Source organism: Scyliorhinus torazame, chromosome 11, assembly GCF_047496885.1.
Source record: "Scyliorhinus torazame isolate Kashiwa2021f chromosome 11, sScyTor2.1, whole genome shotgun sequence".
Taxonomy (NCBI): Eukaryota; Metazoa; Chordata; class Chondrichthyes; order Carcharhiniformes; family Scyliorhinidae; genus Scyliorhinus; species Scyliorhinus torazame.
The window spans coordinates 3,566,858-3,590,589 of record NC_092717.1 but is presented as its reverse complement, the minus strand read 5'-3'; the positions used below and the strand labels follow the sequence as shown (position 1 = coordinate 3,590,589).

The following is a 23,732-nucleotide window of genomic DNA, read 5'->3' as shown; positions in this document are numbered from 1 at the left end:
AAGGCATGTTGAGAGAAAGAAAAGAGAGCATGCATTTCTATAACACCTTTCGTGACCATATGGCACCTGAAATCGCTTTCCAGCCAATGGAGTGCGTTTGAAGTGTCGTCAGTGTCTGTCGGGACAATCCATCCACTGATCATTCCACTTCTTAAAGTTACGAAAAACCTCTTTGCAAGTTTCTGCTTTGAACCTTTTGAAAGGCCTCCCAAAAGTAAATCTTGTTGACAAGAGAATGGACACTTCTGGGCATTCTCGTCACCCGGGTTAGCGAGCTTTTATCTCTTTGCTGCTTCTTGCATGGAACTTTTCTCTTGGGGGGTTTTTCTGCCTTTTTGCTTGAAATGCTGTGAAAATTCATGAATACATTTATAACGACTAAAATCTCGATAAATATTTAATTGTGTGTCAAACACCAATAATTGCTAAAGTTCCAATTTGGACTGAGGTCTTTCGTTTGTAAGGATTTATCCCCCCAGGAAAACACAAAGTTACTTTTAAATATACTTACTCAAGGATCCAACTCGGAGGAAGAACTGAGCAGGGATTTTCCGTCTGTACGAAGACAAAAAGCTGCGAGATGCTCAGGTAGAGGGTCTTGAGCAGTTTAATAGGGTAAACACGGACATGTTTCCATAAGAATTTGAGATCGGAATTCGGGGCCATCGATATAAGATGGTCACTCATAAATCCCACAGGAAATTCAGGAGAAACTTCCTTAGCCCAGAGAGTGTTGAGGATGCATTGTTAGTCAAGGACAGTATTACGGTGGCAGAAAGGACGTTTGATGAGGACTCGTCTACTGAGGTAGTATGGGCCGAGGTTAGAAACAGGAAAGGAGAGGTCACCCTGTTAAGGGTTTTCTATAGGCCTCTGAAAAGTTCCAGAGATGTAGAGGAAAGGATTGCAAAGATGATTCTGGATAGGAGCGAAATCAACAGGGTAGTTGTTATGGGGGACTTTACCTTACCAAATATTGACTGGAAACGCTATAGTTCGAGTACTTTAGATGGGTCTGTTTTTGTCCAATGTGTGCAGGAGGGTTTCCTGACACAGTATGTAGATAGGCCAACGAGAGGCGAGGCCATATTGGATTTGGTACTGGGTAATGAATCAGGACAGGTGTTAGATTTGGAGGTAGGTGAGCACTTTGGTGATAGTGACCACAATTCGATTACGTTTACTTTAGTGATGGAAAGGGATAGGTATATACCGCAGGGCAAGAGTTATATCTGGGGGAAAGGCAATTATGATGCGATGAGGCAAGACGTAGGATGCATCGGATGGAGAGGAAAACTGCAGGGGATGGGCAAAATGGAAATGTGGAGCTTGTTCAAGGAACAGCTACTGCGTGTCCTTGGTAAGTTTGTACCTGTCATGCAGGGAGGAAGTGGTCGAGCAAAGGAACCGTGGTTTACTAAAGCAGTCGAAACACTTGTCAAGAGGAAGAAGGAGGCTTATGTAAAGATGAGACATGAAGGTTCAGTTAGGGTGCTTGAGAGTTACAGGTTAGATCAGAAGGACCTAAAGAGAGAGCTAAGAAGAGCCAGGAGGGGACATGAGAAGTCTTTGGCAGGTAGGATCAAGGATAACCCTAAAGCTTTCGATAGATATATCAGGAATAAACAAATGACTAGAGTAAGATGAGGGCCAGTCATGGACAGTAGTGGGAAGTTGTGCGTTGAGTCCGAGGAGATAGGAGAGGTGCTAAATGAATATTTTTCGTCAGTATTCACACAGGAAAAAGACAATGTTGTTGAGGAGAATACTGAGATTCAGGCTACTAGACTAGAAGGGGTAGGTCTTGCCTTACAAGTCTTATTGAATTCTTTGAGGAGGTGACCAAGCATGTGGATGAAGGTAAAGCAGTGGATGTAGTGTACATGGATTTTAGTAAGGCATTTGATAAAGTTCCCCATGGTAGGCTTATGAAGAAAGTAAGGAGGCATGGGATAGTGGGAAATTTGGCCAGTTGGATAACGAACTGGCTAACCGATAGAAGTCAGAGAGTGGTGGTGGATGACAAATATTCAGCCTGGATCCCAGTTACCAGTGGCGTACCGCAGGGATCAGTTCTGGGTCCTCTGCTGTTTGTGATTTTCATTAATGACTTGGATGAGGGAGTTGAAGGGTGGGTCAGTAAATTTGCAGACGATGCGAAGATTGGTGGAGTTGTGGATAGTAAGGAGGGCTGTTGTCGGCTGCAAAGAGACATAGATAGGATGCAGAGCTGGGCTGAGAAGTGGCAGATGGAGTTTAACCCTGAAAAGTGTGAGGTTGTCCATTTTGGAAGGACAAATATGAATGCGGAATACAGGGTTAATGGTAGAGTTCTTGGCAATGTGGAGGAGCAGAGAGATCTTGGGGTCTATGCTCATACATCTTTGAAAGTTGCCACTCAAGTGGATAGAGCTGTGAAGAAGGCCTATGGTGTGCTCGCGTTCATTAACAGAGGGATTGAATTTAAGAGCCGTGAGGTGATGATGCAGCTGTACAAAACTTTGGTAAGGCCACATTTGGAGTACTGTGTACAGTTTTGGTCGCCTCATTTTAGGAAGGATGTGGAAGCTTTGGAAAAGGTGCAAAGAAGGTTTACCAGGATGTTGCCTGGAATGGAGAGTAGGTCTTACGAGGAAAGGTTGAGGGTGCTAGGCCTTTTCTCATTAGAACGGAGAAGGATGAGGGGCGACTTGATAGAGGTTTATAAGATGATCAGGGGAATAGATAGAGTAGACAGTCAGAGACTTTTTCCCCGGGTGGAACAAACCATTACAAGGGGACATAAATTTAAGGTGAAAGGTGGAAGATATAGGAGGGATATCAGAGGTAGGTTCTTTACCCAGAGAGTAGTGGGGGCATGGAATGCACTGCCTGTGGAAGTAGTTGAGTCGGAAACATTAGGGACCTTCAAGCAGCTATTGGATAGGTACATGGATTACGGTAAAATGATATAGTGTAGATTTATTTGTTCTCAAGGGCAGCACAGTAGCATTGTGGATAGCACAATTGCTTCACAGCTCCAGGGTCCCAGGTTCGATTCCGGCTTGGGTCACTGTCTGTGCGGAGTCTGCACGTCCTCCCCGTGTCTGCGTGGGTTTTCTCCGGGTGCTCCGGTTTCCTCCCACAGTCCAAAGATGTGCGGGTTAGGTGAATTGGCCAATGATAAATTGCCCTTAATGTCCAAATTGCCCTTGGTGTTGGGTGGAGGTGTTGAGTTTGGGTAGGGTGCTCTTTCCAAGAGCCGGTGCAGACTCAAAGGGCCGAATGGCCTCCTTCTGCACTGTAAATTCAATGATAATCTATGATAAATCTAGGACAAAGGTTCGGCACAACATCGTGGGCCGAAGGGCCTGTTCTGTGCTGTATTTTCTATGTTCTATGTTAAGGGCTTGAGGTTCATAAGGAGGAGGTGTTAGCAATTCTGGAAAGTGTGAAAATCGATAAGTCCCCTGGACTGGATGGGATTTATCCTAGGTTTCCCTGGGAAGCTAGGGATGAGATTGCTGAGCCTTTGGCTTTGATCTTTAAGTCATCTTTGTCTACAGGAATAATGCCAGAAGACTGGAGGACAGCAAATGTTGTCCCCTTGTTCAAGAAGGGGAGTAGAGACAACCTTGGTAACTATAGACCAGTGAGCCTTACTTCTGTTGTGGGCAAAATCTTGGAAAGGTTTATAAGAGATAGGATGTATAATCACCTGGAAAGGAATAATTTGATTAGAGATAGTCAACACGGTTTTGTGAAGGGTAGGTCGTGCCTCACAAACCTTATTGAGTTCTTTGAGAAGGTGACCAAACAGGTGGATGAGGGTAAAGCAGTTGATGTGGTGTATATGGATTTCAGTAAAGCGTTTCATAAGTTTCCACACGGTAGGCTACTGCAGAAAATACGGAGGCATGGGATTCAGGGTGATTTAGCAGTTTGGATCAGAAATTGGCTAGCTGGAAGAAGACAAAGCGTGGTGGTTGATGGGAAATGTTCAGACTGGAGTCCAGTTACTAGTGGTGTACCACAAGGATCTGTTTTGGGGTCACTGCTGTTTGTCATTTTTATAAATGACCTGGAGGAGGGCATAGAAGGATGGGTGAGTAAATTTGCAGATGACACTAAAGTCGGTGGAGTTGTGGACAGTGCGGAAGGATGTTACAAGTTACAGAGGGACATAGATAAGCTGCAGTGCTGGGCTGAGGGGTGGCAAATGGAGTTTAATGCAGAAAAGTGTGAAATGATTCATTTTGGAAGGAATAACAGGAAGACAGAGTACTGGGCTAATGGTAAGATTCTTGGCAGTGTGGATGAGCAGAGAGATCTCGGTGTCCATGTACATAGATCCCTGAAAGTTGCCACCCAGGTTGAGAGGGTTGTTAAGAAGGCGTACGGTGTGTGAGCCTTTATTGGTAGAGGGATTGAGTTTTGGAGCCATGAGGTCATGTTGCAGCTGTACAAAACTCTGGTGCGGCCGCATTTGGAGTATTGCGTGCAATTTTGGTCGCCGCATTATAGGGAGGATGTGGAAGCATTGGAAAAGGTGCAGAGGAGATTTACCAGAATGTTGCCTGGTATGGAGGGAAGATCTTATGAGGGAAGGCTGAGGGACTTGAGGCTGTTTTTGTTAGAGAGAAGAAGGTTAAGAGGTGACTTAATTGAGGCATACAAGATGATCAGAGGATTGGATAGGGTGGATAGTGAGAGCCTTTTTCCTCGGATGGTGATGTCTAGCATGAGGGGACATAGCTTTAAATTGAGGGGAGATAGATATAGGACAGATGTCAGAGGTAGGTTCTTTACTCAGAGAGTAGTAAGGGCGTGGAATGCCCTGCCTGCAACAGTAGTGGACTCGCCAACACTAAGGGCATTCAAATGGTCATTGGATAGACATATGGACGATAAGGGAATAGTGTAAATGGGCTTTAGAGTGGTTTCACAGGTCGGCGCAACATCGAGGGCCGAAGGGCCTGTACTGGCTGTAATGTTCTATGCTGGACCTGATGCCAGGGGAGGAGCCACGGGATCTGGTACTCCTCCTGTTTCTGTACCCCTTATGTTTTGCCAAACCAGCCCCCCCTCTCTTAACCCAATCATGCTTGATGGGCCGGATTCTACGTTAGCCGACGCAGAAATCGGGGTGTGCGATCAGGCAGAGAATAGCTCCCGACGGTGAAACCGCGACTGGTGCCGGTTTGACGCCGAATCGCAAAGCTCCGCCTTCTCAAAAATGGCATCAATGCGATGCACGCTGTCATAGTTTAAACACCGTTCGCATATCATTAGTGAGCCCACCTGCGATTCGCTGCCTCTGATGGGCCAAGTTCCCGACGGCACGGTCCGCGTGTGCTCTCAGACATCGTGCACCCGGCGTGGTGGCTGCTGAGAGGGAGGGCGTACGGACAGTGTCACTTCGCCAACAGTCGTGCCGCTTGCCAGGGGGCCTTCTGCCAGGGCCGGGGGGAGTAGTCAGGGGTGGGGGGGGGGTGGCGGTAAGTAGATGGGCTGTGGGGTCAGGGTGGACGTGGACGCAACACCATTACCGCAGCCAGCAAGGCAGCCATGCAGCTGCACATGCCGCTGACAGCCCGCAATAAACCTGGTGCCCTGGTTGGTAACCCCCCTATGGCCCAGCCGACCCATCAGCGGAATGGGCGCTCCAGCACAACTGTCCCATCTTTCCGGCCTCGATCAGTGTGTGTGTGTGTGTGGGAGGGTGGTGGGGGTGTATTGTTTCAGCGCGGCTGAAGCTTGTCAGCCCTGAGAGTGTCCATCACGGACCCGGCGATTCCCGCACCGCTTTTTGTGGGATTGGATGGTGGTCCACACGACACCGGTGCCAGCCCCTCACCAACAGTGGAATGGGTCCAGGTGCAATGCCGATTTTCCTGTTGTAGAAGTCCACGGATTCTCCGTTAGCGTCGACACTTAGTCGCAGAAACATCTCCTGTCAAGATTCACCGATCAATTCACCAAACAATCCAGAAAGTCCCAATAAAATGATAATGCCCATTGTTGGTTTCTGGTTACAAATATTGTCCGATATATATGCAACATGGGGACATTAATATTCACAGTAGCACCATTTATGCAGCATTAGTTTGTGTGAGTGCTATAGGGGATATCACCATGACTATTAAATAAACCAGAAATGGCACGTTTTACTTTAGACCATACAGTGCAAAAGGAGGCCATTCGGCCGATCGAGTCTGCACCGATCCACTTTAAGCCCTCATTTCCAACCTATCACCGTAACCCTTATAAACCCTCCTAACCCTTTTGGACACTAAGGGCAATTTATCATGGCCAATCCACCTAACCTGCACGCCTTTGAACTGTGGGAGGAAACCGGAGCACCCGGAGGAAACCCACGCAGACACGGGGAGAATGTGCAGACTCCGCACAGACAGTGAACCAGCGGGGAATCGAACCTGGGATCCTGGCGCTGTGAAGCCACAGTGCTAACCACTGTGCTACCGTGCTGCCCTTAACAGCACTTTAACAGCAAGATGCAATGAACACTGGTTTTGATGACTGCCACAGCCCTCATTAAAATGTTCTGCACATTGCACCATGTAGACACCATGTAGACACCATATAGACACCCTTTAGGCACCATATAGACACGGTGACAGTAAATTCATATTTAGGGGGAGGATTCAATACTTGCAACCCAGATAAATGCATAAGATCTTTTTCAATCTATTGTTAGGATGACATTACCTACATTATACTAGTGATTACAACTCAAAATTATTTAATTGGCTATAAAGTTATTTGGGACATTGTAAAAGATGTATAAATGTAGGTGTTGTCTTTTGTTACATGCAGTTAACAGAGAGACTGTAGCAATGATGTAATTTGAGGACCAATGTCAATTCTGAGGATAATTAATCACGGAGCAATCAACTGATGTTAGGAAAGTGGCAACAAAGGAATCACTACATTTACAGAACAATTCAATTCTGTAGCTAACACAACCTTACCATTCTGACATCTGTGGTGCTAATTCACAGAATACCATAAATGGCATCTGTCCCTTTAACGCTAATGGCACTACTCCCCACCCCTGGGTTTGTCAATCAGATATCATCCAGCAGCTCAGTAAAAATGTAGATTGAATTGTTCCTTTGAATTTTTCAGAGAAAAATGATCCATGGCAGGTAAATTCAGTACGACCTTAACTCGAAAACTGAACTGTTTCCCCTTCTCCCAGAAACTGCCGTACAAGTCGTATTGTACACTGTGAATTTACAACTTATCTGAGGTGGAATGGAGATTTGTAAAACTTTTCTTTAAGCAATCTGTGACAAATAGGGATTTGATTCCCAGACTTAGCAAGCGTAATAAAACGAGTGATAGTTGGTCAACACTGTTTTGCATCACTCCTGGCTTTTAGTTTCTTCCATAATGTAAGCCTACTTGTGACAATAAAGATTATTTATTTATTTATTTATTTATTTTAATGACATTCAAGATTCTCAAGCCTCTGACACATCAACACAGCGTGTCATCAGAAATGTGCCAACCTACTGTACAGCATAATGAAAATTTAGCCTGATATTAGAGTACACATTTTGTGGTACTGTACCTAACGTTTCCCCCTCCACCACCATTTCCTCACCCCCACAACAGCCAGCCCCTCACCCCCTCAGCCACCATCCCCCTACCACTCCTTCAAGTATTCAATTGGCTAGAGAATTATTACAGGGATTTCACTTACCATTTTGGGAGCAGATTTTCAACTGAGAAGACTCTCCTAACAGGAGCTGCAGATAGGAATTCTTTTGGTCTTCGGGCAGCTTCGTGGTTTTCTGCCGGGCTTTGAAAAAAGTTGGAGCTACAAAGTTGCTTGAAGGTCAGAAACATCAATGCAGCAGCTCGTGAAACTGACCTGACACACCGACTTTAATAAATGTAGACTGTCAGCAGGAGTTTTCGTTGAGATTTTCTGCCCTGTGAGTGTTGGGGAAACCATTTCTTCAAGATCTGTATTGTGCTTTTAAAATTTGGAAGGACATTTCATTATTTGAACATTTGACTTTGGTCATAAATTGGCCCTTTGGACGGGGAATAATCAATGCCTTTTCCAAGAAATCACCTGAGCAGCATAGCACCTGCGAGGGGAGATGGTTTGCTTATTTGAAATGTAATTATTTTAATTGATGGAAAAAAAACTGCTGGTTTGAAGCAAAGTTTAGTGGAAATCACCAGAGAGGAACTTTAAGTTTTGAACCTGTTGCTATCTGCCCTACTTGTTTGTCTTCTGTTTGTTTACATGTGCGTATGTGCGTGTGCATGTGTGTGCGTGCATGTGTGTGTGCGTGCATGTGTGTGTGCGGGTGCATGTGTGTGCGATTGATTGATTGTGTGTGTGTCCGTGCGTACGCGTGTGAGCGTATGCATGCGCATGTGTGTGTGTGTGCGGGTGCATGTGTGCGTCCATGTGTGTGTGTGTGCGTGTGTGTGCGGGTGCATCTGTGTGCGGTTGATTGATTGTGTGTGTGTCCGTGCGTACGCGTGTGAGCGTGTGCATGCGCATGTGTGTGTGTGTGCGGGTGCATGTGTGCGTCCATGTGTGTGTGTGTGCGTGTGTGTGCGGGTGCATCTGTGTGCGGTTGCATGTGTGTGTGTGTTGTGTGTGTTATTGGGGTGTTTTAAAAGGAATGGATAGTTACACTTCCAGATTACAATTATATGTGAACCAGATTCTTGCAACCTATTTTGAAAAATAATTTTTGTTTTTATAATAAATCAATCACTCTGAGTTTATTGACTGGTTAAAGTCTCTTTTTATTCTGGGTCTAACAGTGGCACAGGTAAATAATTGGCCATTGTGGTGAGTGAATTAAACTTTTAAACTAATGGCCGACCTGTGGGGTAGAGGGGCGAGAGAAACTGCACCCCTCCCATCCCGATCCTCGGAGTGCCCGAGTGGCTGAGGAATTTTAAAATTCAGATCCGTCAACTTTCCCGATCAGCCCAGTTGCCAAAATCATCCCAGCTCCACAGCACAGGTTTTTATTGAATTCAGATTTCACTTATACCATGCTGGGATTCGAACCCAGGGCCCCAGAGCATTACCCTGGGTCTCTGCTGCAATGACCCTCCCAGCAAGTCATCACCTCCCTCTCACTCAGTGCATCGGACCAGAGAAATGACCTCAGTAGGAGGTTATTCGGCCTTTGTATAAAATTAATCTCTCTAACTGCGCCCTTTCCTGATCCCATACCTCCCTTAGTGGAAGATATTTATCTAATATTTCCTGAAAAGATTTGGCCTGTTTTTTCCAGCGGCAATCTTCCCCTCAACCCCAGAATAAACTTTCATTGACGTCCCAAAGTAAGGATATAACCTCTCCCATTCCTTCTATCTTTAAAAAAACCCTCTATGAAATCATCTTTTAACCGCACTGCAGGAGTGGAAACAATCGCGCGAGTCTCTCTGTGTAACTGCGCAACCTGCTGAATCTATGCTGCACACTATAGATTTAATGTCTGTTTGCGAATGGGGCTTCCATGGCTGCAGCTTAACCAACAGTCCCTAGAAACAGATGGCGCCAATATTTGAGGTGTCCTCTCCAATCAGCTCAAGTTTCATTGGCGCTGAACCCCAGCAAGCTAACAGCAGTCTCGCTGGTTAGGTTATCAACAGAATTAGAGGAGGTCCCAACAATATAACTCGCTGCATGTTCCACTTGGTTTTCAATCAAATTAAATGTGTGAATAATCCTTAAATTGCTCGACGTAAGAGCTGTCCGATATTCCGGCAGCTGTGATTGGTCACTGAGATTTGAGAGAAGGAAGTGATGGTTGTGCTTTGATTTTTTAGAGTTTGGGGAAGCCGGATAAACCACTTTGTTGCCATTAACTGTTCACCTCAGTGTCTGGATTGAGGTGAATGAGGAGGAGCAGAGTGGTTGCCATGGTTTACAACATTCAAAGAATCTGTGGAATCCTACTGTGCAGAAGCAGGCCATTCGGCCCATTGAGTCTGCACTGACCCTCCGAAAGAGCACCCTACCGAGTACCACTCCCCCACCCTATCCCCATAATCCCACCTAATCTGCACATGTTTGGACTGTGGGAGGAAACCAGAGCACCCGGGGGAAACCCACGCAGACACGGGGAGAACGTGCAGACTCCGCACAGACAGTCACCCGAGACCTGAATTGAACCCGGGACCCTGGCACTGTGAGGCAGCAGTGCAAACCACTGTGCCACCCTGGTGCTGTGAGGCAGCAGTGCTAACCACTGTGACACCCTGGTGCCGTGAGGCAGCAGTGCTAACCACTGTGACGCCCTGGTGCCGTGAGGCAGCAGTGCTAACCACTGTGACGCCCTGGTGCCGTGAGGCAGCAGTGCTAACCACTGTGACGCCCTGGTGCCGTGAGGCAGCAGTGCTAACCACTGTGACGCCCTGGTGCCGTGAGGCAGCAGTGCTAACCACTGTGACGCCCTGGTGCCGTGAGGCAGCAGTGCTAACCACTGTGACACCCTGGTGCCGTGAGGCAGCAGTGCTAACCACTGTGACGCCCTGGTGCCGTGAGGCAGCAGTGCTAACCACTGTGACGCCCTGGTGCCGTGAGGCAGCAGTGCTAACCACTGTGACGCCCTGGTGCCGTGAGGCAGCATAGAAGGACAGCTGCCCCTCCTCATAGTTCAGGTAGATGCGGATGGTGTGGGGCTTGTGGCAGAGAGGGAGTGCTAGCCACTGTGCCGCCCTGTTTTCCCTGTTGGTTAAAGTGTTTACTGGCCCTTGGTTTCTCCTTTCTCATTGGGAAAATGTCCCAGTTCTGTTGGAATCGTTCTCTCCGCGATTGATATCATGGATCCACCCCAGGACAAGTTGTGCGGTTTAATCTGCGGCTCACCCTCCTGTGTTAACACCCCGCCCACACCAACAAGACAGTCCATTATTGGTGATGATGGGACTGATTTGTTCGCCTTGGACTGTTTTACCTGAGCAACAAAGATTGATTTGTGAATTGAATCACTCCTTCAGATTTAACAGTTCAGTTTGTCTTGACACAAAAGATCAATAAGTAAACAGCACAAAGCAGTTGTGTTGTGTGGACACTAACCTCTCTCATTGATTTCTGAAACGGAGTTAATAGTGAAACAAATGGTAACTGGGAAAGTGTAGAGCCAATCGCAGGATCTTCTCTCAGCTAATAAAATAACTTGTTCAGAGCCATTGCTAACTGTCATTCTGGTCTGCAACCCATGTGGTACCTTACTGACAGCTAATCAAAGCAGGTTTGCGCCCTAACCCTAAACATCTCAAATATTCAAAGAAAGGACTCCTTAATAATGCTTGCATTTCATTTTTTAAAAATGCATTTGATTACAAACATGTATCAAAACAGGTTACAGCAAATAAACACCCCGGGAAACATACCGAAGGCCACGACATCGGCCTTCCTCCTCTCCATGAGCTCCGGCTTCTCTGAAACCCCAAACATCGCCACCAAAGGTCCTCTCCCTCCTCCACTATCCTGGCAAAGACCTGTGGGAATACCAGTACTCTCGCCGCCCCTGCCCAGGCCCGAACAAGCACAGGCGCCTCCCCCCCTGCCCACCTTTCACCCCAACAGCGCCGCCTAGGGGTGACAATGCTGCCGTGGAGGACGACACCACGTTCCCGGAGTCGCAACCGCCGGGACCCCCATCAGGATCACCGCCGAAGCCCAGACCTTCAGAAGGGTGACCAGGCCACCCGATCGACTGATTGCTGCACCATGAACACTTTGTTATTACCCTCGACATCACGGCACCTCCATACCTGGTCATACCATGCGAAAGGCGACATTAACGCTGGCCATCACCCCGCCGGGCTCTTTTTTTTAACAGGGGGTGAATGTGGTAATACCAGGTATTGCGGTACCTGAGAGGTGGATGACCATTGGCTAGACCCAGGAGTCTACCATTGGCTGATGTACATAGCTCCGCCCTGAGAGGCGGAGTATAAGAACCGATGCTGTCCCAGCCTTCACTTTCTGTAACGAAGCTGCTGGGTACAGTTCTAGCAGATTAAAGCCTATTAGTTATGACTCACCTTGACTCGAGAGTAATTGATTCCGCATCAAGACCGCGAACTCCCGCTCAGAATCTTCCCAATTTTTCACAACCCCAAAACATGTGAGCGTGATTCGCTGGCCCCCGCCCACACGATGGTCGTATTTCAAATGGTGAAGCAAAATGAAATGTACAACTTCCTGTCAGAAATTAAGAGGGGTACAGTTCTCTGGAATATCACAGGGAACTCCGTGTTGATGATGTCCTTAGTTTTTTTTATCAGACGGTTGGATACAAGAGGTTGAGAACGTCAAACTTTGACTTCAATTTTTGGAAGAGTTTCAGTGCCGTCCAATCAGAATCACAGATGGGGAGGGAGGGGGGGGCTCGAAAGTGCAACTTCTTGCTCCGAGTTAGGGTCGCTACCCAAGGTGCCACAGGACCCCTGGCATTGCCCTGGGCCTCTGTATTACGGGTACAATACCACCACACCACTGCCTGCTGCCTCAGTCATGCTTAGCAACACACTTACTGCCCAACTCCCTGTCAACGTGATGAATAACATCCGCTTGCACCATTTTTTCGGATAGAATACTCCAGGCAACGGAGTGAAAGAAAATCACTTTATCTTCGCTCTCTGTCAGTTTGCAATGATTTCCAATCCGTGATCTCTGCCTGTTGGCCCAGCCACCAGAGGGAATGGACCCAGCACTTTGCAACATGAATGTGGAACTCGCTCTCACAGGGAGTGGTTGAAGTTGCGATACAGTTTAAGCTTTAAAACTATTGGATTTCTGGGAGTGGAATTCTGGACAGTGCTGTATCTGCATCTGGGATCACATTTGGGACCCCCCCCACCCCCTCGATTTGACCTGGCAGCAGGCTGGCACCTTCTCAAACTATCAGAATATCCAGTGTCCATCCTGAATCGAGCGACAAACCAAACATTACTCTTGTGCCTGACTTGATTCAATGTAAATAACAGGATCTCATTCTGTTTAGCTTCTTAATTATTGAAGAGAAATGTCCCCATTTTCCTCGCTGTCACTGCTGTGTCTTTGCATGTGACACTGTCACATCACTTGTGCTTGGATGGACTGCTCTCCGAGTTAGAGTCAGCTTTCACTCCAACTTCTCCTGAGGATTTGAGGGCGACGGAGAAACGTTTTTCTCGAGAGTTTGTTAAGTTGGGAGCTTTTGTCACTTCCACTTATGTTTGAAACTCATTAACACGGAGCTGTGAAGATGATTACATTTAGAACGGTTCCCTCAATAAAACATGAAAAGCACATCAGTGTCTGATTTCTGTAGTAACCTCTCTTGACAAGTTTGTTGAGTTACTCGGTTTTCCCAGCAGCAGCTATTCACTCCTGGGTCTCTCGCTTTCTTTCCTCCGGCTTCTGTTACAAACTGAGTTCATCTTTTACCAAGTCCCACATCACACTCGCAATTCAAAACAGTCACTGTCTAATCGTGTCTGCTGGAACCCACAAAATACGATGATCGGGATTCTCCGCTGCCCGACGCCAATATCGTAATTGGCGATCGGGCGGAGAATCGGCTCCGGCGCCCAAATCAGGGCGGTGCTGGTTTGACGCCAGTCAGCCATGTGGATGGTGGTGGTTGGTGGTGGAGGGGGGTGTGAAGGGAGTGTGGGGGATGCTGTGGGGGGGGGCAGGAGGGGAGGGGGGGTTGGTGATACACGTGCCATGGGGAACTTTGACTCAGCGGGGTCTCACTTACTCGCCCGATGCCGATCTCCGCCTCGATGGCTGCCTCTCTCCGGGCACACCAACCAGGCCGCGTGCCCACTGTTCCGCCACGGGGAGGGGCCACAGGTCCACTGATGTCTGTTGAATTGCTCTGGGGGCAGTGCCAATTTTGCTGTCGTTGAAATCCCCCCATTCTGTCCCGGTCAACACTGAGTTTGTGAAATGGAGGATCGTGCCCGCGGTTTGAAGAAGCGGTTCGATATCGCACTTGGAGCGAAGGGGATGAAAGGATGTGGGGGGAGCGGGATTGGCTATTGAGGTGGATGATCAGCCAAGATCATAATGAATGGCGGAGCAGCTGGAAGGGCCGAATGGCCTCCTCCTGCTCCTTTCCTATGTTTCTATAACACTATATAATGCTATATATAAATACTATATAAATATATAAGATGTAAAATAAAGTACAAAAACGATGTTCCTATATAATACGATGGGGGTGGGGGTGGGGGGGGGTGGATGGGGGGGGGGGGGGGCCCGGTCCTGCTGCCCCGCCTGAGGTAACGGACCTTTTGCTTGTCTGTCAAATTATCTATCCCGCCCGCAATGATTCCCGCGACAGGTGCGACTGGAAGATTTAGGCCGGTATCGACAGGGCTTTACACCAGAAAACCTGTAGCAAAGGGACATGGTTTCCTCGCCCTGTAGGGGGCTAGCAGGGAGCCGGAGTAAATCTCGCAGTTTTTGTTGCAGATACGGGTCCCGGGTCCGCACTTCCGGGATGGAGGCCGTGCATGTGCGTGGCGTTGGCCCCAGCGGCTGCCCCCAGCAGCTGCCCCCAGCGGCTGCCCCCAGCGGCTGCCCCCAGCAGCTGCCCCCAGTGGCGGCCCCCAGCGACTGCCCCCAGCGGCAGCCCCCAGCAGCGGCCCCCAGCGGCTGCACCCAGCAGCGGCCCCCAGCGGCTGCACCCAGCAGCTGCCCCCAGCGGCGGCCCCCAGCGGCTGCACCGTGCTCCATAGTGGGCTCGGACCACAGAGCTGGACCCTAAAAAGAGACACCCCGATTGGCTGCGCGCCCAACCCTCAACCCCGGCACGAACATTCCCCGGCCGCCTATAAGGACCCCCTGGTCTCCGATCGGCCCAGTCCTGACCAGGGCGGTCGCAGACTGAGTCCGCAACCGCCACGCGAGTATCCCAACCGGCTGGAGCACATTAGTTCCACGCAGTCGGGATTTTGGCCGGTCGGAGGCGGGGAATGGTGGAGCGAGCCTATAGCAATGGCGCCAGGCGGTGTGAGGTCCCCTCCGAGTACACTGCTTTTAGGGGCCCGCAGAATCGGTGAAGCGGCGCCGGTTCCGGTTTCTTGCGGGAACATGTATTCTCAACTCCCGCGCCGGCCATTTCAGCGCAAGGGTGCAGAGAATCCAGCCCTCAGTATATACATTGTGGGTGGAATTCGCCAGCCCCCACGATGTGTTTTCCAGAGGAGGGGGGGGCTTGGCATTGGCCGACGCTGGGATCTCCCAGTCTTGCTGATGTCTGGCTTTTTGCGTGGCACACCCATCCCGTTGACAGGAAACCCGCCATGGTGGGGGGGGGGGGGCACACGGAGCATGGGGTGGGCGGGGTTGCCTTCAGCAGGATGGGAAGATCCCACAAGCTGGATAGCTGGAAAATCCTCCCTCAGGATCGAGGACCCAGTGCCTGGCGAGATCATCTCACTCGGTCTCTGGACGTCATGGATACCAAGAGCCTGAGCCAATCAGTGCACAGCTTCCCCTTGTTGGAACCCACCCCAACATTGGGATCTGAACAGATCGCCATTGCCAGTCCTCAGCAGCTGAAAGAAGGATTTGGAATTTCTATAGCGTCTTTCACAACTTCAGGAAATCTCAAAGTGCTTTCCAGCCAGTCAGATAGGTGTTGAAGGTTGTAATTTAGGAAAGGCAAGGAGCAATTTACACAGTGAGCTCTCACAAACAGCAAATTGATAAATGACCATGTTATCTGGTTTGTGATGTCGGTTAATAGATAAACATGGGATTCCAGGGGGACGCTTCTGCGCTTCTTCCAAAAGTGCCAAGACATCCTTGAGGGTAGATGGGGCCTGGATTAATGCCTCATCCAAAATGTGGCAACCCTGACAGTGTAGCAGCCCCTCAGTGTCACACAAGGGCGTCAGCCTGGATTATGTCGAGTTGCTGCAGGGAGAGTTGAACCCGCAACCTTCTGATTCCAAGGACAGTGTTGCCCATTGAGCCTCATCTGACCAACTCGTCAATGCCTACTGTGCCCAGGTGTAGACCATGCCACTTTGTTCTATCCTGCACTGTGGTCACCTCCTCAAAGCCCTTTGAGGACCAACATGTCTCCCATCAGAAAGCTGCCAGTTTCAGGACCAATCCAAACTCTGGCATCTTACTGTAAATACCAAGTTAGGGTCAAGCCCAGAGTTTATATACTGTGTGAAATTAAACTTTGCCATATTCCCAGAGGCTGCAGGCTCAACCAAAGATACCAACTGGCCACTCTGAATTTGTGAATAATTAATTCTTTTTCATCTTCACTGTGAGGAGGTGAGCATTCCTGCCCATCCCTTAGTTCCACAGTGTCTGACTGGCAAGGCCACTTCAGAGGGTCAACCACATTGCTGTGGGTCTGGAGTCACATGTAGGCCAGACCGGGAATGGACAGCAGATTCCCTTCCACGCAACCAGGTTCGTTCTTATGGCAATCTTATAGTTTAAATGAAGAATTGAGGACAAACCTCTTTGACCAGGGAGGAGTGAGATTGTGGGACTCAGTACCACACGAGTGGCTGAGGTGAAGAATATAGATATATTTAATGGAAGGCTTTACAAAGTAGAATAAAGGGTTAATTCTAATGATAAGTTTTGAGGTGTGCATAAGGAGCCCATGTCACAGTGATGGTGCCGCTCAGAGAGGAGGAATGTGAAACATCTCGGAGAGTAGCTCCAGCTACGACATGGTCATAGTTCACCTTTGTAAATAATTAGCATGTGAATAAATGTTTCAGAACAAAAGACCATTGCCTCCAAGACTAAAAAACCAACAAATCCTGAGATAAACCCACAATAACAGAGAGACATGAGGGAAAGGATGAGAAGAATATGAAGATAGGAACAGGAGAAGACCATAGAATCATAGAATTTACAGTGCAGAAGGAGACCATTCTGCCCATCGAGTCTGCACCTGCCCTTACAAAGAGCACCCTACCGAAGCCCACGTATGTACCCTATCGCCGTAACCCAGTAATCCCCACTTAACATTTTTAGGACACTGAGGGCAATTTATCACGGCCAATCCACCCAACCTGCACATCTTTGGACTGTGGCTGGAAACCGGAGCACCCGGAGGAAACCCACGCAGGCACGGGGAGAACGTGCAGACTCCGCACAGACAGTCACCCGAGGCCTGAATTGAACCATTCAGCCCTTCAAGCCTGTTCTATATTTCAACGAGATCATGGCTGATTCCATACATCCACCTTTATCCCATCCCTGCAAACATTTTGTGTATAGGTGTTTGCCAGGATTGAGTCTAGAAGGCCACGGAAGTGGAACTAAGGAACTTTATGAAGGAGATGTGTTCAGTACAGGCTGACGACCTCCTCTGCACAGACGGTCAATGGCGTCACCTCTGATGACATCGTGCATGCATTATCTTAAAGTGCCCTGTTCAGTTTCAATGCTGCTGGTAAGAAATCACTATGAATATACAACATTTCCTCCTCCTTCAAATCAAACGTCCCCAACACATTAAACAAGTATAACATGAACAATCAATTAACAACAACTGTCAAGAAGTCAGACGATGTGGAGATAGCTGTTCTCTGTTTGGCTGTGGGTAAATCTCTGGCGTCTGCTCCCCAGCACTGGCTGTAACCTCCGGTGTTTCTGACTCGATGTGAATGTTGTCAGTGGTTGTTTCAATCGGGATCGACGATATGAATTGAGGTTGACTCAGTGTTTGATTTCTAATCGAGCTGTTTCCCCCGGTCAGTTCTGTTAGTGTCAGGTTTTTGGGAAGGTCCAGGTCGTCTCTCGGGACAGTAGGATTCGGACTTTCTGCGGGTTCTGCTTCTGGCAGTGTGGTTCTCCTCCCCAACGCGCCTCCTCCAGATGACATTGCCTCGGGGTTGGACTGTGTAGGAGATATCGCCAATCTGTATGTGAGCAGGAATTCACCCAAATGTTTGGTCAACAAGCTTTGTTCCCTGGTTGTCTTTAACATTTGCTTCATCATTTGCATGACACGTTCTGCTAGTCCGTTCATAACAGAATGATTTGGTGCAAACCTCATATGTTCTGTTCCATTCTCCTCCAAGAAACTTTCAAATTCTTGAGATATGAACTGTGTTCCGTTATCACTCACCAATTGCTCAGGAAACCACATCTGCTGAAGGTTTCTCCCAATCTATCACCTGTCCTCTCTGATGATGGCGACTTCTGGCCATGCCCAAGGAGCATCGACTGGAATTAGAAACATGGGCGTTTCAAACGGTCCTGTGTAATCAACGTGTACCCATTGGCAAGCCTCTTCTGGCCATTCCCATGGATGCAACGATGCTAACGGTGGCGGGTTTTGCACGTTTGTGTAAGATGAACACGTTCCCGCCTTCTCCTCTTTTTCAGCATCTATTGTTACACCCACATCCACTTTTTATTTTCACTTAGTAGATTATGCAATGGTTTCAAAATGGTCACCAAATTGGGGACAAACCTTCCGCAATAATTTAGTAGTCTAGGGAGGATCGAAGTTGGTTAACATTCTTCGGTGGATGGATCTTTGAAGAAGACTTATGAAGTCCCTTGGCATTGATTACATGTCCCAAATATTCGACGGAAGATTGGAAATTAGTATTTGTCCTTTCGGACTCTTAATCCAAAATACTCTAATCATTGTATTGTGGTATCCAGGTTGTAAAGATGTTCTTCCTCATCTTTACCAGTAACTAGGATGCCATCAGGTAACGCTGGAATCCACTTCACCCACTGAAGATTTGGTCCATTGTTGTTTGAACAATGTTGGAGCCGAAGTGATGCCAAATGGTTAATCTTCTGTGTCAAAATAATTCTTCATGTGTCACAATCGTCAGGAAGTGTTGCTAATCCTGATCTCTGTTTATTCGCAGGTATGCTTAATTTAGGTCGATCTTGCTGAAATGTTAGCCTCCAGCCAACCCGGCGAACAGGTAATTGATAAGCGGGCAAGAGTATTGTTCCGCACAAAGTACCGGATTAATATTTACTTTGTGGTCATCCTAAATCCATACGGATCTGTCCATTTTTATAACTGGTATGATTGAGGAAGCTCACTCATTAACATATTCCAGGATTCCCATCTTCAATAACCATTCCAGATCCACCTCCAGCTTTGGTCTGATTGCGTACGGTGCTGGCTTTGCCTTTCAGCATTTCGCCTGGTTCCCTTTGATCTCCAGCTCCATTGAGTTGTCCCTCACACTTCCCAGCTCACCGTTGAAAACAACAGTGCGTTTCTTCAGGGTTTTGGTGCGGTCTGATTCTGAATCGGTTAGTAGGTTTAATTTGGTCCAATTTAGTGAGATCTTTTCCAACCAAGTTCTACCCATTAGTGCCGGTAATTTCCTTTGATTAAGTGTTGGGACAAATCTGCTGTCTGTCCATTTAATTGTTCTGCTATGTCAATGCAGCCCTTCAACGGAAACACTTCCCCAGTGTAAGTTTTCAACACATCTTTCGAAGGATTTGTCGGAGCCTTTCCTTGTAGACAGTCTCTGGCACCAATGAGTCTGCTGCCCCAGTGCCCACCTCCATCTTTACCAGCTGTTCATCCAGCAGTGGAGTGACCCAGTATATATTCATCACATCAGCAATGACTAACACATTCAATGACAACTGGCCCTCAGACTGTGAGTCGAGTCTCTTCTCCAGCTTCATTGTGCTACATGGACACTTTCCCTTTCTCCTGTTTGCCAGTTGCTTCATTCGGCTCTTCCTTTTTGCTACTTTTGCCCGAAGCTTGCTTCTTTTTCCAACAAGCATGCTTAATGTGGCCCTTCCTTCCACAATTTCTGCAGATGGTATCCTAACAGCAACAACCTGTTGCTGAGTGTCCAGTCTCCACACGTCTATGACAAGTCTGTTCACGTTTCGGCCGACATTTTGTGAATCCTTGTGTTTGAACTCACATGCCCACTTCTTTGGCTGCTCGCACCATTGACACAGCAACTTCCAAAGCTTTCATTAAAGTCAGCTTGCTTGTGGTTTGAAATTGCTCCGATACAGCTGAGGAGGGCGGAGAGGAGTTTTCGGTATCTGGGGATCCAGATAGCCAGAAGTTGGGGGGCCCTACATAAACTGAATTTGACGAGGGTGGTGGAGAAAATGGAGGAGGACTCTAAAAGATGGGACATGCTCCCGCTCTTGTTGGCGGGTAGGGTGCAGTCGGTCAAAATGGTGGTCCTTCCGAGGTTTTTGTTCGTGTTTCAGTGCCTTCCCATCGTGATCACCAAGGGCTTTTTCAAGAGAGTAGGTAGGAGTATTATGGGGTATGTGTGGGCAAATAAGACCCCGAGGGTTAGGAGAGGGTTCTTGGAACGCAACAGGGACCGAGGAGGGTTGGCGCTGCCAACCCGAGAGAGTTACTACTGGGCAGCAAATGTGGCGATGATCCGCAAGTGGGTCATGGAGGGAGAGGGGGCGGCATGGAAGAGGATGGAGATGGCGTCCTGTAAAGCAACGAGCCTGGGGGCGTTGGTGACGACACCGCTGCCGCTCTCGCCGACAAAGTATACCACGAGCCCGGTGGTGGCGGCAACGCTAAAGATCTGGGGCCAGTGGAGAAGACACAGGGGTGCAATGGGAGCATCGGTGTGGTCCCCGATTAGGGGTAACCACCGGTTTGTCCCGGGGAAGATGGACGGGGGGTTCCAAGGCTGGCATCGGGCGGGGATAAGAAGAATGGGGAACCTGTTCATCGACGGGACGTTTGCGAGCCTAGGGGCTCTGGAGGAGAAATTTGAGTTACCCCCGGGAAATGCATTTAGATATATGCAGGTGAGGGCTTTTGTGAGGCGACAGGTGAGGGAATTCCCGTTGCTCCCGGCACAAGAAGTTCAAGATAGGGTGATCTCAGGGGTATGGGTCGGGAGGGCAAGTTATCGGAAATATACCAAGAGATGAAAGAAGAGGGGGAAGCGCTAGTAGAAGAACTGAAAGGTAAATGGGAGGAGGAGCTGGGGGAGGAGATTGAGGAAGGTCTGTGGGCCGACGCCCTGGGTAGGGTTAATTCCTCCTCCTCGTGTGCCAGGCTCAGCCTGATACAATTTAAGGTGGTTCACAGAGCGCATTTGACGAGGGCGAGGCTGAGTAGGTTCTTTGGGGTAGAGGATAGATGTGAAAGATGTTCAGGGAGTCCGGCGAACCATGTCCGTATGTTTTGGTCATGCCCGGCACTGGAGGGGTTCTGGAGAGGAGTGGCGGGAGTAATATCCCAGGTGGTGAAAGTCCGGGTCAAGCCAAGCTGGGGGCTAGCAATATTTGGAGTAGTGGACGAGCCGGGAGTGCAGGAGGCGAAAGAGGCCGGCATTCTGGCCTTTGTGTCCCTAGTAGCCCGGCGAAGGATCTTGCTAATGTGGAAGGAGGCGAAGCCCCCTAGCCTGGAGGCCTGGATTAACGACATGGCGGGGTTCATAAAATTGGAGAGAATTAAGTTTGCTTTGAGAGGGTCTGCACAGGGGTTTGACAGGTGGTGGCAACCGTTCCTAGAATATCTCGCGGAGCGTTAGAAGAAGGTCGATCAGCAGCAGCAGCAACCCTGGGGGGGAGGGGGGGGGAAGGGGGGAATGAGAGACTGTTTGAGGGGATGGACGAGCGGGAGATAGCATGGAGGGTGGGGGGAAACGGTACGTGTGGCCAAGAGCCAGTGTATAAAGCTATGTAAATATACCATCTTGCCATCTATATATCTTGCTCAGGGAGAATTTGCGTTATTTTGTTACGGGGGTGGGGGGGGGGGGGGGTTACTGTTTGTAAGGGGAAAAATTGTGTTGTTAAAAAACCTTAATAAAAAATATTTTTAAAAAAAGAAATTGCTCCGCTCCTCAAACCACAGACCAGTCTGTCCCAGATTGTATTGTTTAATACATCCCCGAACTCACAGTGCTCTGCCAGTCTTTTCAACGTAGCCACAAATTGTGCAATCAATTCCCCTCTTCTCGATTCTAAACCTTTCTGCAATAATTAAAGATTTTAGTGATTAGCGAGCCTGCAAAGTTGTGATTATTTCTTTGTGCGTCTTTATGCCTGGCTTTTCCGGCTGCACCAGACTCCTGGGGAGGTTAAATGTTTCTCTGTTTCTTACCCACTCTGCTCAGGAATGTGGGAATTTTTATATCCTCCACTATCTTGTTAGCTCATAACAAATAGTCAAAGTGTTCTGTATACGAGCTCCATAGCTCTGTACTCTCATCAAATGGTCCCAAGGTGCCACAAACACTTGCCATTTTCTCTCAGTGGAAGGATCTGCGTGTGCACAATATGCCGTGGATTTTGAGCACTAACTTGTTTTTCCTCTCTTAAAACAAAGCATAATCTGAGCTTCGGCCATTTCCCCTTGTTTTAAAACTCCCCCAGCTACACATCTGTTGCTGCAGTAATTGTGACCAAATTTGTTCCGGGTTCGTTCGGGATTGGAGCAGGTGGAGAACTTCTCTTCAAAGCTCAATTTCTCGACTAATTCTTTCTTCCTGCTGGTCGCTGCAAGTCTTGTTTGACTCCCTCGTTGCCAGTTTCTTTCTGCGTTGCCGTTTTTATCATAATTTTTATTGTCGCAAGTACGCCTACATTAACACTGCAATGAAGTTACTGTGAAAAGCCCCTAGTCGCCACATCCCGGCGCCTGTTCAGGTACACAGAGGGAGAATTCAGAATGTCCAATTCACCTAACAAGCACGTCTTTCGGGACTTGTGGGAGGAAACCGGAGCACCCGGAGGAAACCCACGCAGACACGGGGAGAACGTGCAGGCTCCGCACAGACAGTGACCCAGCGGGGAATCGAACCTGGAACCCTGGAGCTGTGAAGCAACAGGGCTAACCACTGTGCTACCATGCTGCCGTTTGCAGGATTGAGGCTAGGAGGCAATGGAGGTTCAACAAACTCAGGAACTTTACGAAGGAGGTGTATTCGGTCCAGGCAGTTAACCCGCGCAAATGGTGAATGGCGTCACCTCCGATGACGTCGCGCATGCGTTACCTTAAAGTGCCCCGTTCAGTTTCAATGCTGCTGGTAAGAAATCACTATGAATACACAGCACTTTAAATAACAAAATCTAGCAGTTTTGGATTCAAAATGAACACGTGATCAAGTAGCCATTGTCAGTTATGGACGAGGGGGTCCTAACATTCCCACCCTTTGTGTCGACAAGTGCTTCCTAACGATTTGCTGATCGGGTGAGATAATGAGGAGTGACAGGAGGTTTGTGCAGAGCAGAAACTATTTGGCACAGAGTCTCTACAAATCCAGTGTTTTTAATATCCAGATCATTTAAAAAATCTGAATTCCAGCACTTCAGCTAGCAAGATAGATGGGATTCGAACTTAGGTCCTTGGCAGTATTAATCCAGTCATGGCTCTCTAATCCAGTAGCCATCTGATATAAACTGGCACAGCAGCAAGTAAGCATTCTGCTTACCTCGTGTTTACACATCAAGTAGGGGCTGGGGTTGGCCAGCTGGTTACTTTCAACCCCCAGCTCAGCGTTGTGTTCAGGAGAGAGTCTTTGCTTTAATCCCTGGGGTTCTGGCAGTGCAAACAGAGAGGAGGTGGTAGGTGAAGTGTCTGTGATGTTATCATCAGGACTGACAGGCAGCATTGGCACGTGCTGGGTGAGGTGCAAAGAGCTGTTTAGAAATGGAGTGGGATCTCTCCGTACTTGCTCACAGTTCAAGGGTGCTATCTGCGACTCCGAGTTTAACATTAATCCCTGCCTCAACTCAAATGACAGTAATTGCTTCT

General features: G+C 48.3%; 1 protein-coding gene across 1 annotated transcript in view; it reads right to left on the bottom strand.

The window, feature by feature from the left end:
* Positions 1 to 19,901: 19,901 nt before the first annotated feature.
* Positions 19,902 to 23,732, bottom strand: part of LOC140386079 (uncharacterized) — a 182,564-nt gene continuing 178,733 nt past the window's right edge. The window contains exon 4 of the mRNA XM_072468657.1: positions 19,902 to 20,002. Within this exon, the coding sequence (XP_072324758.1) occupies positions 19,902 to 20,002 (101 nt within the window). The remainder of the gene's footprint in view (positions 20,003 to 23,732) is intronic.